At 50.8% G+C, this 17,462-nt stretch overlaps 1 protein-coding gene across 8 annotated transcripts in view; it reads right to left on the bottom strand.

Moving 5' to 3' along the window:
* Positions 1-17,462, bottom strand: part of EVA1C (eva-1 homolog C) — a 77,082-nt gene that overhangs the window by 34,402 nt on the left and 25,218 nt on the right. For 7 of the 8 annotated variants that reach the window (XM_045036681.1, XM_045036679.1, XM_045036678.1 and 4 more), the window contains 2 exons: positions 6,120-6,316; positions 2,919-3,042 (listed from right to left, as the gene is read on the bottom strand). In XM_045036681.1, the coding sequence (XP_044892616.1) occupies positions 2,919-3,042; positions 6,120-6,316 (321 nt within the window). Of the gene's footprint in view, positions 1-2,918; positions 3,043-6,119; positions 6,317-6,875; positions 6,895-17,462 lie in introns of those variants that run through there. The other variant, XM_045036684.1, reaches the window with a different exon arrangement.

A 17,462-nucleotide genomic window follows, 5' to 3' on the forward strand; every position in this document is an offset into this window, starting at 1 on the left:
TGGAGTCCCCACGCATGGGATTAGGGCCCTGAACGAAAGAGACCCTAGAGAGATTCCTCGCCCCTTCTGCCAAGTGTGGTTACAGCAAAAAGACAGCCATTTGTGAAGCAGCGGGCCCTCGGCAGGTGCCAAAGCTGCCATCCCCTTGATCTCGGTCTTCCCAGCCTCCAGAACTACAAGAAATAAACTCCTGTTGACTATAAGCCACCCAGTTGATGGCATTTTGTTAGAGCAGCTCAAACTGCCTAAGATACAGGGCTGTACCCCGCATCTGTTATACATGGGGCAACCAGAGGGGACGTGAAAACCCCAGCCACGCATCCTCCCTGCTTAATGCCCCTCATGGAAAGAGTCCAGCCCCTTCCTTGCCCATCAGGTCCCGGGGATCCTGCTCCAACTCCCCATCCGGTGCTCCTGCTGGCTCCCCAGAGCCCCCTGCTCCCTCCGGCCACCGCCTTCCGTAGGAAGTGCTCCTTCTGTGCCCGACCCCTAGTCTGCAGTCCCCAGCCCCATCACTAGCCAGGAAAGCCTTCCTTGCACCCCTGCCGGGCTCAATTCCCCCTGAGTTCCTGGCACAGTACCAAGAGAGTAGGGTTCTCCTGAGATGTATTCTGGACAGATACGATCTTTCTGGAGAAAGCTGATATTTGCTAGAACCTAAAAGGCAAGAAGGAAGCAGCTATGCGAGGTGAATGCTCGCTGGATGAAAGAACGTGGAAGCTCTCCAAGCTGGAGCCGCCATCCAAGAAAGTTCTGCAAAACAGGAGTTGTCTTCATACGCCAACACCTGGCCCCACACCTGTGCACGGTAGGTGCTTCAGCAGTGTTTTGCTGAAATGACATGAGTAATCAGACCTTATCACTGGCCACAGTAATAAGGCTGTGGCCTGGCACTGACATAGTCGAGGTTCGGCCACTTCCACAGGGGCCTTTTTACGTCTTTTACGGGTTGGTCTTTTGCAACTTCGCATTACGAAAAATTTCTAAGAATATCACAAGAGACAGGCATATTCTCACTGCGCAGATCCTTCAACCGTTAACATTTTGAACACGCTTTAAAATGAGTTGCCTTTGGGGCGCCTGGGTGGCTCTGTCAGTTGAGTGTCTGACTCTTGATTTCGGCTCAGGTCATGATCCCAGGGTCGTGAGATCGAGCCCTACATCAGGCTTTATGCTGGCAGCTCAGAGCCTGCTTGGGATTCTCTGTCTCCCTCTCTCTCCGCCCCTCCCCTACTCATGCTCTCTCTCTCTCTCTCCAAATATATAAACTTAAAAAAAAAAAAAAGGGTTGTCTTTTCCACCATGGAAGGAGGACAGCGTTTTTTGAGATTTAGCCATGGGAAGGACACTACTAAGAACACAGAGATGTAGACGGGATCTTCCTGAGTGAGACAGGAGGTGACGAGGATTCCTGGGGAGGGTTTGGCTGGTCTGCAAAGTTCGGGACTGTGTGTGGGTGTTTGTGATCATGTGCACGTGTGAGTATGTGTGTGACAGTGCATGTGTGTGTGATAGCACGTACGGGGTGGGGGATTGTATGCATGTATGAGTGACTATGTGCAATGTGAGCGTGCAATCGTGGGTATGCGTGCAAATGAGTGTGTGCATGTGAGTGTGAATGTGTGTTTGAATACACAGCATGGGGGGGAAGAGCCATAGGGGCCGTTCTGAGGCATCTGGGCCCCAGCAAGGAAAGGGTTTAAGACAGAAGGCTGGGTATTTGCTGGAAGGTTCCAGTGCTTTCTCTGCAAATGTGCACTTGAAACTACTACACACGTATGAGCTAAAGCTTCACCCGCCTCCGGCACCTAGTCTGCCACTGTCTTGGGGGGGATGCTGGGAACCAGAGGCAGAAACCAAGAGAGAACAAAATGCAGAAAATAAAACCAACGCGTTGGGGTGGCAGTGCAGAATTTTTAAAGTGATCATGCCTTCCTATCATCATTTGGTTAAATGTTGTTGCTATAACTTTGCTTTCTTTTCAGCAGGTTATTTCGGGGTCGCCAGGAGCCTCTAATGCGGCAGTTACCCATGGCTTCTCTCAAGCAGGCTCTCCACACCTGCACGTGTGACCTCCTCGCTGAAAGGCAGTTACCTGTGGTCTTTAACGGGTTAATCACAAAACTGATGTGCGTTACACGTGGCACAAGTCAACTGAGAAAAGTGCGAGAATCTGAATAAGAAAGGCTGCTCCAGCCAGAATCTCCTCCCCTTTCTTTCCCCTTAGGGAAAGACACTGTGTGCGGAGCCCCTGCTGTAGGTGAAAGCGGAAGAAGCAAGTTCAGAAAGATCTAGAACCAGGGGCTCCAGCAGCAAATGTGCCCTCCCGGCCCTCTCGAGAGAACCACAGGCCAGCAGCTGATGGTGAGCTTCCTTTGAGTAAGGAAAACCCAGTTCCCCATTTCGGAGAAAGGTAACTTCAGCCTCTTGCCCCCCTGATACCTTTAACATGGGTACTGGGTTTTACATATTACGAAGGATTTAAAAAAAATTTTTTTTAATGTTTATTTATTTTTGAGAGACAGACACACAGAGCACAAGCAGGGGAGGGGCAGAGAGAGAGGGAGACACAGAATCAGAAGCAGGCTTCAGGCTCTGAGCCCACATGGGGCTCAAACCCATGGACCACGAGATCATGACCTGAGCTGAAGTCGGACGCTTAACTGACTGAGCCCCCCAGGCGCCCCTACGAAGGATGTTTTGAATTCAAGGATTTGAAGAATGCACATGGATATATGGCTGCACACACACGTGCACACACACACCACAAAAGAATAGGTAGGACATCTCTATTAACAAGTTTCCAAGTTGGACAAACACCCACTGGCAGAGAATTTCCATCAGGGGTGTGAATAAAACAGGAAATCCACACCCCAAACACACTGTCCCCCCCCCCCCCCGCCCCAGAAGTTACTTACTTGGCTGGCATTTAAAGGAGACCAGGAGGTATTTACTGCTTCCTGGACAAAGGTCAGGTCCAAAAACACGGCTATTGACCAGGAGATGGCAGGCACGCTGGTTCTGGCATTCATCCAGCACCTTCTAAAATGAGGGGGGTAGGAAAGGGATAGGCTTGAAAACCACACACGATGTCTGTGAGACCCCACACCCGGGCTGCTCTGGGCTCTGACAAGGAAAGGACACCTGTCTGCTTGGCCTGGGGGCCACACAAAGAACCTTCGAGCTGCTATGAGCTGTGTCTGAGACCGCACACCTGTGCATTGACCAGGTCGGCTCCCTGTCTCCCTGTCTGTCCCAGAGCAAGAAACCCGACCCTATGGCGCCAGGCCCCCACCAGAAGCCCAGCCTCCAGTCTTCCTCGAGTGGAAGTGTTGCCGATGGTTTTGACCAAAGTGCTGCATCATGGAGGCTTCGGGAAACGCGAGCGAGACTCGAGGACCTCAGAGCGTGGGCCAGATGGGACACGGAGGTCCCTTCCGGAAGGCGTCCCCCTGGCTGCAGAGCTGAGAGAGCCCTGTGAGGACCAGGAATCACGGCCATCGCTCTACATCCTTAGAAACGGCCGAGCACACACCACAGAGAACTCAGCATTTGGGGGAGGCCTTGGGAGACCCAACCCCAAAAAGGCCAACAAATAAACATTAAAAAGCTGATTCTTCCCACCCTTGCCAACCTGGAGGGCACAGGGCCTACTTGTTCCCCAGGGGGTAATTTTCCTCATTGGAAAACTCAGGCCTTCTATTGCTCATTTGGCTCCAAAGTTCTCCTTCAAATCTCTCTTTCCCTCATTTTTTTCCCAGACAGTGCACACTCCTTTGTGAATGAATCTGTTCCGTGCAAAAGCCCATGAATCGCCCTGTGGAGGGTCACAAAGGGTCCTCACTGCCGTGCTTCCTGTCTCCAAACACAACAGGCGCTGCCTGTAACACACAGGTCTTACACTTAGTGTCCGCTAACAGGACACCCAGCACACTATACGCTTCCCAAGAATCCACTCACTACTGTTGGACTCAATTTACCTCAGCTTCACGAGCCTGTCCGAATCTCCATGCTCTCATAGTAGATTATGGAATATCTCCATGAAGGCTGCTGGACTTACCAGGCATCCCTTGTCACCTCAGGGGCCCGGCAGAGGTGGTATGAATCTGGAAAAGCGCCCAGGGACCCCCCCCCAGGGGATGGGACACATCCTCATGGCTGAGGGTCACCGTGCAATGACTCAGCCCTTGTGTGGCTCCACGTGTTACAACCACAGAGTGGGACCCAAGGCAGGGCTGTTTCCAAAGGGGGTTAACAGCTGAGAGATGCGTGGGGCGGGGGGACTTCCTGTCGGCATTCAGTCACGGGCCAGACCAGCTGAGGTGCCCCTGGGTGGACATCGACACCTGTTCTCTCCAGCCTTAGGCGCCCTCACTCTGCAGAGGAGGAAGCACTATACCTCAGTTCCCAAACGCGGCCCAAAAGACACAAAATAAAGGATCTCTTGCCCTCTGGATGAAAGAGCAGTGCACGGGGGATGTTTCTGGCAAACAAACCTTCTGAACAACAATTGGAGTCGTGTTCACAAATGCTAACTTGTCTGCCTGGCTCTGGAAACGCCCGCTTCCCTCAGGCCTGCCTGGCAGAGCCAGGCACCATATTGGAGAGCGAGGGTGGTGCCCATTCTTTGCAGCTCCAAAGTGCCAGGGGTTCATATTTCCACAAAGCAGGGCACCCGTCCTATGGCACCGGCCGGTGTTCTTTTTATGCACCTAGGAGAGCGGCAGCCGGCCTGGGGGGCGGGGAAGGGTGGGCAGGGCAGTTGGGGTAAGGACTGGGGACAGGCCAACCGGGATACAGCTCCTGGAGTGGCACCCCAGGGACAGGACTGGGGGCTGGGTGGGGCACCCACAGGAAGTAGCTGCTGGTCTCCAGAAGCAACAGGTGGCCTCTCCTCGGGGGGTGTGGAAGCCACGTCCAGGGATTTCACTCAAACACATCCTTTTGGCTACTCGGCTGGTATCTTTACCCATCACATGGCCATTCTAGATACTAAGACGCTTGGAATGGAAGCGGTAAGTGGTGTAAGAAATAGAAAAATCCTTATATTATCACACGAGTTTGGCTTCTCCTCTTTGGACCTCAGAGAGAGCTACACGGCATGAACACCAATTCCATCAGGCCTTAGTCTTCCTAGCAAATTTATCTTTCCCCCCATTTCCTGCGGCTGAAAAACAGTCGAAGAGCCATGAATAGTCTAAAATCACCACTGAAATACTAGTCCTGACCTCTTCCTATACCTTTTGCTAATCCCAACCTTCCCCCCCAAAAGAAAGTCTTAGCTGCCCCCCTCCCCAAATTCCTGGTACTATCTGACAGAAAAGCAAATCAGCAGACGCCGCCCAAAGAAGCTCGAAATAAGAATAATGTCATTATCTACAACTGGAGAAGAAAACCATTTTTTTTTTTTTTTAAAGACCATGATTGGGGCGCCTGGGTGGTGCAGTCGGTTAAGCGTCCGACTTCAGCCAGGTCACGATCTCGCGGTCCGTGAGTTCGAGCCCCGCGTCAGGCTCTGGGCTGATGGCTGGGAGCCTGGAGCCTGTTTCCGATTCTGTGTCTCCCTCTCTCTCTGCCCCTCCCCCGTTCATGCTCTGTCTCTCTCTGTCCCAAAAATAAAAAATAAAAAACGTTGAAAAAAAAATTTTAAAAGACCCTGATTGCTATTTCCCTTCCGCGAGAGCATTCTCTGAGAAGTTGGTCAGGATCTCGACTGTCTGCCTCACCCAGCCCCCCATGGTTTCCACTAAAGGAGTCACGTTCCCTCTCTACTGAGGTATCGACGGGACAGGTGGTCCTGGAGGGTGAAGGCCAGCACGACTGTACTTTGCTTTACAGCAGTGAGGAGTACGTCTCTGAATAAATTCGTAAAGCAAGCGTATTAAGGGAGCTCCCCAGCAGGCAGGAATCCCATTTAGTCTTGTTTGGTGAAGAACCTTTTCCAGAAGCAAATAATAGCTCACTTGTGAAACCGGTGATTTGTATAAGTTGGGGTTTTCGTGGATCAGGTTTGCAAACTATATAATCACAAGCATATATACAGAGAGAGAGAGAGAGAGAGAGAGAAGGAGAGAGAGAGGACCATTTTATCATCCTAAAACATCTACGAAAGATAATACCTGCAGTGTTGTGGGTGCCACGCAGGTTAAGCTGTCTTCCCTCTGGGAGGCAGGCTGCTGGGTGCTACACATTTGGTAATCTTGCCCATAGAAGGCCGACTGGACACTTATCGTAGAATGCCGAGGGCACTGTAGATTCAAATGGTCCCCATCGCAGGCATAGGCGGTGTGGTTCTGCAGGAGTTTGGTTAGGTAACCTGGAAAATATTCAGCTGGGTTACAAGAGGCCCAGGAACTCACCACTCCTTCACAGATCTCCAAGCAAGAGGACCTCAGCTCCCCAGGGGAAGGGCTGGTCAGTCCGGAAGACACTGGGTGGAGCTTCCCTAGCAGCTGCCGTGGAGAAGACCCCAAACGAGGCTGGTAGCTGAGACTAACGGAGCCAGGTGCCAGTTTTCCCATTTGGGTTGTAAACTTTGGTCTGGAGTGGCCCATGGGAAGGCTGGGAGGGCTCTTTCCCTTTGGGATTGGCCAAGGGCCAAGAAATCCTGAAGCATCTCCATAAAACGGGAAAAAATTCCAAGTGGGGGTCCCTTGGGCACGTAGTTGCCTGTCCCTGGGGAGATTCGGGCTCTGTATCTCCCACTTGCTAGGCCAGGCCTTCCTGGAGCGAGGGGATGCCATTTTACTTCGGGGTAACCACTCCTGGGCCCTGGACAGGAAAGCAGGGCAGCCTAGGTGGGGTAAGGGCCTGCTCTGGGGCCAGGGGTAAGGGAGGGATGGTGGGGCTCTGTTGCAGGTTGAACAATGTCCCACCTCAAATTCATGTTCACCAGGAACCTCAGATGTCACTTAATTGGAGACAGGCTCCTCGAAGATGTAATTAGTTAAGATAAGGCCATACCGGAGGAGGCTGGCCCTCGATTGGTGTGACTGATGTCCTTGTAAGAAGAGACAGAGGGAAGACAGCCTTGTAGAGACTGGAGTGATACATCCACAAATCAAGGAACCCCCAAGGATTGCCTGCAACCACCACAAGCTGGAAGAGGCAAGGAAAAGATTCTGCCTTAGAACCTTCAGAGGCACCAATGGCCCCATGACACCTTGACCTCCGCCTTCCAGCCTCCAGAGGGAATGAATCTCTGCCATTTTCAGCCACCTCAGCCTCCGGTCCTTTGTTACAGCAGCCGCAACAAACTCATACAGGCTCCGGGTCCCAGCCTCCCTGGCTCCTCCTCCCAGCAGACTGGACGAGCCACGGGGCCCCGGGCTCTGAGGAGCTGTGTGCGTGACCTGGCAGGCGCGGGCGGCCTGGACCACTTCTCAGAAAGGAGGAAGGAAGCTTCATCTGAAATGTAGATTCCTTTCCTCCTTCTCACACCTCATGAGGTCAGTCGCAAGGCAGCTGGGAGGGAAGCCAGGGACTTTCTGGTGAGGTGTGTGGGAGACGGCTTTGGCAGGCCTCAGCCTCGGAGGGGGCGGAGGGGGTGTGGAGGAAGGCAGTTTCAGAACTCCCCAATTCCCACGCAGATGGCCCGTGCTTAAGTTATTCCTGTTTAAGTTTCATAATCCTCTCAGGCCACACTTCTCTGCAAAGGGCACCCACTCCAGCTCCCCGGCCTTCCCTGAAAGTCACAGTGAAAGGGACCCTGACGTCTGCCACAGGATGGTCACACTCACCAACCGGAAGGTGAAGAGGGGGACTGTTCGCCATGTAACCCAGACCTGAGGCCTCTCACCGCCTTCCCCTTTTTCCTTCCCACCCTTGAAAGCGGCCATTAAATAGGCCAAGAAGGCCACTTGGAGAAGCAGACCCTAGCTTGAGCCGCAAAACTGACATCAGGCACGGGGAGGGGGTGAAGGGGGGGGTGGAGTCAGGGTCCTGCTGGTTAGAACAATGTCATCACTCTCACTGTGCTCCCCTCCAGGCACGGAGAGAGGAGAGGCAGAGACCCCCTCGGTGGTCCCACGGCCACAAGTTGGCATCTTCCTGCGGGACACAGGCGGGCCGTGGTAAAGCCATGACTTGGGAAAGTTCCAGCCCCTTTGTGGGATCTCAGCTCCCCATGATGAGCCCCACCAGGGAACTCAGAGTCGCCCTCATGCTGCCCCAGGCTAGCACCCACCCCGAAGCTCCCCAGGCTGCTACGCCCTCCCTTGTGTCTCTTGAAACTCATCATTAAAACTTTCTTGCCCATCACCACGCCATTCCCCAGGACCACACCGGATGACCAGCTGACTAAAATGTTACATCAATCCTGGGAGCAAGACTTCGGCTTAGTGGTTGGTCCCAACAGGCCATGTGTGACTCTAGCTAGATGAAGGAGACGACAAGGCCATGGGGGTGTTGGAGGCACAGGCCAGAAGGGGCCTGGGTCCCAGATTCATGGAGAAGACTCATGGAGGCTTCTCCACAAACTGTTACACGAGTGGGAAAGAAACTTCCGCTGTTTGGACCATTCTTCTATTTGTCATGCAGTCTGTCCCCAGTAAACAGAACTTGATCTCCGTGGGAGCATTTACATCAAAACATGACGTGAGTGGGGTGTGGTGGCCAGAGCCCCCACGCATGCCATATTTGTATTCTGACGGTGCTCTGGAGGCAGGAGCTCAAGGCAGAGGATGGCCTCTCAAGGCCTTCCGGGCCCTTCTGCACTTTGAGCGGGGAGAGGAATGTGTCAGTCCTAACAGCATGAGATACAAAGAGGACACTTCAGCAGTAACATCTGCCCTATGCTCAGTCCAGTTCCTTCTTCAAAAACCTACGCCTGTGTCCGCCCATGATTCAGCACTAAAATGAAGTGAGCGAGGAAACTGCGAACAGACACGGAGGGAACTTAAATGCACATGAGTAGCGAGAGAAGCCAGGCTGAGGAGGCTACAGGCTGTATGATGCCAACGACATGACGTTCTGGAAAAGGTACAACTACAGAGATGGTAAAAAGATCGGTGGTTATCAGAGGTTTGGGCGAGGGAGGGCTGAACGGGGGGAGCTCAGAGGATTTCAGGGAGATACAGCTACCCTGCAGGACACGAGCGTGATGGACGCTTGTCAAAACCTCCAGAACACTTGTCATTATACACAGTCAAAACCTACAGCACACAACACCCAGAGTGAACCCAGACGTAGACTATGGACTGTGGTCCATACTGTGATGTGTCAATGTGGGTTTGTCAATTGTAACACATGTGCCACCCTGATGGGGAACATGGAGAGTGCAGGGGGGGTGGCGCGCAGGGCGTTGTCTGTGTGGGCACAAGAGGTATCTGGGAACTCTCTGTAGCTTCCACTCAGCTTTGTCCTGAACCCGAAACTGTTCTACAAATAAATGTCTATTTAGGGGCGCCTGGGTAGCTCAGGAGAGTAAGCGTCCAACTCTAGGTATCAGCTCGGGTCGTGATCTCACGGGACCGTGAGTTTGAGCCCTGCCTCAGGCTCTGTGCTAACAGTTCAGCGTCTGCTTTAGAATCTCTCTCTCCCTCCCTCTCTCTGCTCCTCTGTGCTTGTGCTCCTGTCTGTCTGTCTCTCTCTTTCTCTCTCTCAAAAATAAATAAGTAAACATTAAAAAAAGAAGAAGAAAGTCTACTTAAAAAAAAATAATTAAAACCACTTGGGCTTCCCCAGAATAGTGTCACCTTTGGGAGACGAGGGGTTGGCGACAGGGAGGGGTCATGAGGGTGAGCTGGCCAAGCTCTTTTCTGGATCTGAAAGGTGGATACATGTTTTACTTTGTGAAAGGTCACCCAGCTATGCACTAGGGATAGGTGCATTTTTTGTAGGTAGGTAAATAAAACTGCTTAAAAAAACCTTTCTCTGACCAATGCTTTTAAGTAAATGAAGGACATCTAGACTCCATGGAGCCTCCGGAGGATCGACAGGACAAGGGCAGTGGAGAGATATCACGTTCTACAGCCGACCACAACCACATCAGATGCTACTCGAGAGTGACGGCAGGAGATGCCCCCGAGGACAGACCACTGGCCCTCAAACCTTGGGGTCAGGATCCCTCCACATTTGCATCCCACACCTCCTTCTGACTGGCCCACTGTGTCAGAAGAGGCCAGGAAGAAGGACAAGTTACAAGTATCTAGTGTTTTCAGCAACAAAGAGGACATCACGGACCTTCTTGAGAGGCATTTGGGATGGTGGGTGGGGACAGAAGCCACTGAGCGGAAAGTTGAGGAAAGTTGAGGAAATCCAAGATGGTTCATGTGGTAGGAAGCATACTGGCCTCCCAATGATGTTCACAGGTCCCCTCCTGGGAGCCTGTGAACCTGTTACCTTACAATGGAAAAGGGGCTTTGAGGTTGTGATTAACTTAGAAATCTGGAGATAGGGAGGTGATCCTGCAGGACCTGAGAGGCCCAATAGAATCGCCAAGGTCCTTATAAGACGGCTAAAGTGGATAAAGGATGTGGCAATGGAACCAGATTTTGAAGCGATGGAGTCATGAGCCGAAGAATATAGGTGGTTTCTAGAAACTGGAAAAGGCAAGAAAACAGACCGTGCCCTGAAGCCTCCAGAAGAATGCAGCACTGTTCACACCTTGATTTTAGACCTCCGATTTCCAGAACTGTAAGAAAATACATCTGTGCTGTTTTCAGCCACCAAGCGTGTGACGATTTGTTATAGCAGCCGTAGGGAACAACACAGTTTATACGGATGACTCTTGCAACAACTTGGTAAAGGGGAGGAGAGACACAGGGCTAACGTTATAAGAACTGATGTCCGGGGACAGATGTTTAAACAACTGTGATTGAGTTAAAGCTGGGAGAGACTTATGCACTTACGTGTGTGTGTGTGTGTGTGTGTGTGTGTGTGTGTGTGTGTGTGTAAATACATATGTAGACGAGCCCTGGGTCATGTGCAAATTATATTTCTCGCTGTGGGTTGAGGTGGAACACATTTGAAAGTGGGTCCTAGCAGGAGGGCGCTTGAAATGTTGGAGCGTGGGCTCCAAGCTAAATATAGGGCAGGAAATGAGCACAGAGAGGCCCGAGGGAATAGAGGTCTGCTCAGATCCAGCAAGCTCAAGGTGGGTGCAACCACACCAGCAGGCTGCAGAGGCAGGAGGTTGTGCCCCCATGTGATTTCGAGGCGGCGCACTTGGAGACCATGGCGATGTCCAAGAAGTGGCCATGGAAGAGGGTGTGAGAAGCGGGTGGAGGGGAAGGTTGCTCGAAACGAAGATGCCCCCTGGACCAGGCATCTCCCAGGATACAAGTGGGAACTGTGACGGAGCAGGAGCCTGCTGCCAAGGTTGCTCTTAAACAAAGGGCAGATGACAGATGACCCACTCCCAGTCCAATGCCCCTTCCAGTGTGCTGTCCAGCTTCCCCAGTGAGCACGTGCACTCTTCCCATTGCGCTGGGCAGAGTCAACACATTGCTTAGTGTTTCGGTCCATTCAGGCCTGCTATGACAAAACACCACAGATGGGGTGGCTTATAAACAACACAAATTCATTTCTCCCAGGTCTGGAGGCTGGAAAGCCCCAAATCAAGGCACCAGCATGATTGCATTTTAGTTAGGCCCCTCTTCCTGGTTCAGAGCGAGCCCCATCTTGCTGTGCCTTCACATGGTGGAAGGGGCCATGGAACTCTGCAGCATCTCTTTTATAAGACATTAATGGGATTAGGGAATCTCATTCATAAAGACTCTACCCTAATGACCTAATCACCTTCCAAAGGCCCTACCTCCTAATACCATCACCTTCGGGGGTTAGGATTTCAACATACGAGTTTTGGAGGGACACAAACATTCAGACCATAGCACTTCGCTTCTCTATACCTTGGTTTCTTGGCTGGTTCAAATGAGATCCCTTTTAAAGAATGACTACTGGGGCACCTGGGTGGCTCAGTCAGTTAAGCGTCCTACTTCGGCTCAGGTCATGATCTCACAGTTCCTGAGTTCGAGCCCTGCTTCGGGCTCTGTGCCGACAGCTCAGAGCCCGGAGCCTGCTTCAGATTCTGTGTCTCCCTCTCTCTCTGCCTCCCCCCTGCTCGCACTCTGTCTCTCTCTCCAAAATAATAAATAAACATTAAAAAATTGAAAAAAAAAAAAAGAATGACCACTAACGCAACTTTTTGTTGGCAGTTCTCTCTGGATTGAATGCCCCATCATTCCAGATCAATCAAAAATGCTTTATTTCTTAATACGCTCACCCAGAGCTCTTGGTCTAGCTCTATGTGTGTGGGCAAATATTTACTATCCTGAAAGAAGAGCAAACTGTTTGGAAATCAGTCTTTGGAGCCTGGCCTGGCCTGGAAATACTCTGTTGTTCCTTGTTCATTTCACATAGTTCAGGGGCCAAGGTACAGCTTCTGTTTAACTCCAAGATCCTCTCCCGATGAATCTTTCCACTGTGTCACCAGCAGAAGCTTCCACAGCCAGGGCCATGGCTAGAACTTTCCTTAAGGGATCATCTTGCAAGGCCTGGCTGGGTTGGGCAAATCTTAGAGTAGTTTAGATAAAGGCTTTTATGTGTTCCTTATCTTAAAGGCAGATGGATAATTCGCAGGGAAGGAACCCCCTAAGAGTGCCAGGACCTCTCCTCTGTCTTCAGAAAGACAAGGGGAAGTCACTCCTGAAGGTTCTCATTCCCGTCACTTTTACGAGGAAAAGCCATTTCTACAGAAAAACTCCAGTGACCAGAGAATGACCAGAATGCAAATGACCAATTTTCAAGGAATCGTGGGTGTGCCCCAAAGTGTCCCGTGAGAGGAACAAACATTACGCGGGGGAGAAAGGAGGTTAAGTTATAGCAAAATGAGGCTGGGATGTACGGGTTAAAACAAGGCCAACACAGGTCTTTCCCTGAAGCATTTCCCAGGGCCACAGACAGGCCCATGTGCACTGCAACTGGCAAGCATCGGAAAGAGGAGATAGAATCCCTCGCACACAATTGACCAGCCCTCCATTTTTTTTTTTTTTTTTATATTAAGGATCTGAAGGTTATTGTTAAACGCATCACTCTTAAGGAAACGGTTAGAGTTCCGTAAAACACAGCGTAGACGGCTACATCTAACTTGGATGATTTCAGAAGGTAGTTCAGAATCCCATACGCCTGCGGAAACCTCCATGCGGCATCTGTGGGTGGGGAGGAGGAGCCGGAGCCGAGGGTTAAAAGCCTGAGAGCAGGGTTCAAAGCGGAATTAAGCTGTGTGACTGTGGCCATCACCTCTCAGCCTCGGTGTCCTCGTGTTTTGCGGTGAAGATCAGAGGATGTGAAGGGCATAGCATCTTTATCGGCCATAATCCACGGCACCTGTCCGGGGTATCACTATTGGATTGTCAACCTTGAAGAACACGAATTTACACAGAGCTCTTTGGCGGCTTGCAAATCAAACCGCACTTCCGTAAGCCCCGTCTGCTCTGAGCACTGATGGTAGGACGGTCAAGTCACAGACAAGCGCATGGCCCAGTAGCCACCCTCATGGTCCAGAAATGTCACTGCTGTGCTTGAAGGGAAAGGGAAATTTGCCTTCTTTCCTGCCTGCCTTCCTTTCCATCTTTCCTTCATGCCTCCCTCCCTTTCTTCTGTTCTTCTTCTTTCTCTCTCCTTCTCTCTCTCTCTTTCCTTTTTTTTTTTTTTTATAATTAAGGTTTACAGCATTACAATATTTAGAACAGGCCAAACGAGCTGCAAATCCTTCCTCCTTTCTTTTCTGAAGTCAGGGCCCTCCGCAGGAGTCCAGGTTTCCCAAGGGCTAATGGCTGCCTGAGTCACTCTAAGCACAGGATATAAGTACATTAGTTGCTGGCCCCACATCCGTGTGCTAAAGTCCCCCAATCACCAGGGGCCAATTTCCCAATCTTCCTTCTGGGAAGAGAGTAGAATTCAATTATATTGCCCTTGCTACCCCCCCCCCTTCCCCACTTATTTAATAAAGCAGCACCTTCCAATCCATTAATGCCTTAGATAAGCGACTACACCCTTTTATTCACAAATACTCAAAGGTGTTTCTACATGTTTGAAGTTCTTTTCCAGAAAAGGGTTTTTTTTTTTCTTTTGTGTTTGTGAGTGTGTTTGGAGAATTGGCAAAAGCAGGAGCAGGGGGCAGTCCACGTGGCTTTAGGGCAATGAGTCAGTGTTTCTAAGAGCGCAGGAAAGGCCCCACAACGGATAAAGGGCTCATGACTGGGCACCACACACCCCAGAGCATTATGATCAAAAAGTGAAGTCAGTTTCAGTGATTTCTCTAGGCCTGGGTCTGGCACGAGAAAGTTGAACCTGGAGGTTTATGATGAAGAGAACGACAGCCTTCAGTATGTATCTTCGATGTTGGAGGAGGAATCACAAAGGTGAGGGACCACCAAGGGTGGCCCTCTGATCTAACGGTGAGCTCAGATCCTGGCCCCAAAACAGACCAGGGGAGGACAGAAGGGGAACTGAGGGGTCTACATGGGGTAGCAACCATACATTTTCTTCTGAGCCCATGAGAGGAACACATTTCCCAGTCCTGCTGTGTGGGCCAGTGGAAAGCTCTGGCCAATGGAAACAGGGCAGAAGGGATGTCGGCCACTTGCAGATATGGCCCTTGAGACTCCACGTGACCCTCCACTCCCTCTCTCTCCCCATCTGCTGTCACATGTGGAAGACAGAAGGGACAGGCACAGCTCTGAGGACCCAGAAGATGGGGGAGGCACAAGACGGAAGGAATCTGGGTCCCTGAATGACCGCATGAACACAACCTCCCCCTTTTCTAATTACACTGGACCACAGCATGAGCAAGAACTAATCCTTTATTCTGTTATTCCCCTGGGGTTTGGGAGTTGTGTGTTTCAGCAGCTAGCCCTACCCTGTCTAGTACTCCAGCATTCTGTCAACTGGTACCTGTGTTAAGTAGAAAGCTGGCAGGACTTTGAGTAGTACCGAAAACTTTCGCCAAACACACCCCCCGTTGGTTTGTGACGGTGGTGCTGACACCATTTCACACGACCTTCAATTTCACCAGAGGAGTCATTTCTTTGAGTCAAGACCTTGCAACCGAAAATCTACAGTTGAAGTGAGTTAAATTACTAAGGAGTTCAAAGGGATTAGCAGCCTCATTAATCAGTCACCGCTCTTCCTAATAACACTGACTTTTAAAAAGTGCATTAGCAAAAGTGGAAAGCAGAGGCCAGTGGGCTTCGATGGAATGCTCCCGAGGCAGGCGATATGGCCATGTACTTGTTTCTACACACTGATGGATGTGAGAGAGGGCGTGGGGCCATGACCATGCTGGGCGATGCCCTTGCATCCGAAGTGCCACAGCACAGAGGTGGCGGCCATGGGCTATGAATACGGGGAATTCATGCTCTGAGCCCTCTCAGATCAGATGTGTCTTTGGGCATACTGAGAACAACCTCTTTAGACCTCTGTTTCATCATCCGTAAAACCAAAGACTTATGCCTGCTTTATACTGCTGATGTGCAAGGGGTAAGAAATAGTAGGGCACCTTATAGGGTGGCTGGCACGTCATTTTTTCTTCCCTGAGGAGAGCATGAGTGTACCAGAAGGAAACTGGATTGGCAGTCCAATCTCTGGAAGAGGGAGCCCCAAAGAAGTCAAGGGTGAAGAACATGCCAAATCCACATCTTCTCAGCTTAATCTTGGTTTGGTCGTGGGACAAAGACTTCTGTAAAAATGTAGATGATGTTTGTTTTCATATTTTATGAACTTGTCCCCAAACAGGTGCTCATCTCCATGATGGGGGGATTATGCCATTAATCATTTACCCTCAGGTTTCAGGGGCTGTAGAAGCATTTTTCATAGAAAGAGCACAATGTTCCCTAAAAAGAACCAGCTCAGTGCTAATTTGGGTAAGTTTGCTGGCCTCTGATAAGCCACTTTTCAGCCTACAAATTCCTGAAGTCCAGTTTCTGACCACTTTTTCTCAAGAGTCACCTATTCTCTTTGAGAACAAAACTGCTTGGTTTTCTTAAAGCCAAATAAAAATACTACTTCCAAAGGCATAAACCCTACAAACTTTCCATGTTTGCTTGTGCTTCCAAGGGCATTTAAAGGAATCCCAAAGTGGAGTGATTAAAATACTCTCCAATTTCTAATCAGACATGGAGTAAATAACCCTGGAAATTGACTGCTGACCTTTCTCGAGGAAAGTGACAAGCCGATCCCTGCCCCACCACCACAGGCTCTCTCTGTGACTTTTCTGCCTTGAGAAATAAACATCCTGGGGCGCCTGGGTGGCTCAGCCAGTTAAGCATCCAACTTCGGCTCAGGTCACGATCTCACGGTTTGTGGGTTCGAGCCTGGCGTTGGGCGCTGTGCTGACAGCTCAGAGCCTGGAGCCTGCTTCGGATTCTGTGTTTCCCTCTCTCTCTGCCCCTTCCCCACTCACGCTCTCTCTCTCTCTCTCTGAAAAATAAAATAAAAACATCAAAAAAAATGAAATGAACATCCTGTATCTTTCAAGAGTGCCACACGGCACCCCATCAGCCTTTTCCAGGCACACAGAGACTTTCCCATTGCCCCTGGACTTTGAATCCTTGTAGCCAATGCTAGGTTCCGAGAGTCACTTACCCAGTTCTCTTTCACCTTGTTACTTTTTCTCCCAACACCTCCCTGTTTTCTCTTCCTACACACCCACCTTCTGATTCATCAAGCCCCACACTTTCCCCTTTAGAATAGAATTATGTATGTTCTTAAGTGGATTTTTCTGTGTGGCTGCCCACGTGTAAATTCACGTGTATGGATTTCAGATCCCCGGGCCTGGCTAAGCACTTGTCTACACACGTCAATCCACTGTATGACTTTCCAACTCACCCAAACAAAAAAAAATCTAAAGTCCTTATGTGACTGGGCGCCCTTCTACCGTTGTGACCTCATCTCCTACCGTTCTCCTGTAGGCTCTGGCCGCAGTGGTCTTGTTTCTTAAAAATGCCACCCAGGGGCGCCTGGGTGGCGCAGTCGGTTCAGCGTCTGACTTCAGCCAGGTCACGATCTCGCGGTCCGTGGGTTCGAGCCCCGCGTCGGGCTCTGGGCTGATGGCTCAGAGCCTGGAGCCTGTTTCCGATTCTGTGTCTCCCTCTCCCTCTGCCCCTCCCCCGTTCATGCTCTGTCTCTCTCTGTCCCAAAAATAAATAAACGTTCAAAAAAAAAAAAATGCCACCCAAGCTCCCACCTCAGGATTTTGCTTTGGCTGCTCTTTTTGCCTGAAACCGTCTTCCCTCCAAATATATGCTCCCCCGCCCCCCCCCCCCCCCCCGCCCATCCCGCCCTTTGTTCAGACGTAACCTTGGGAGATAGGCCTTCCCCAGCTGCTGTGCAAAACAGCACACCCCCTGCCCCATCATCACCCCTGATTCTGCTTATTGTGTCTGACAGGCACAGACACCTGTCGTGGTGTCTCCCCTTTCAACCCGTAAGTCGGGATTTTGTTTCGTTTATTGCTCTGTCTC

The sequence above is a fragment of the Felis catus genome, chromosome C2, assembly GCF_018350175.1.
Source record: "Felis catus isolate Fca126 chromosome C2, F.catus_Fca126_mat1.0, whole genome shotgun sequence".
In the NCBI taxonomy this organism is placed as follows: domain Eukaryota; kingdom Metazoa; phylum Chordata; class Mammalia; order Carnivora; family Felidae; genus Felis; species Felis catus.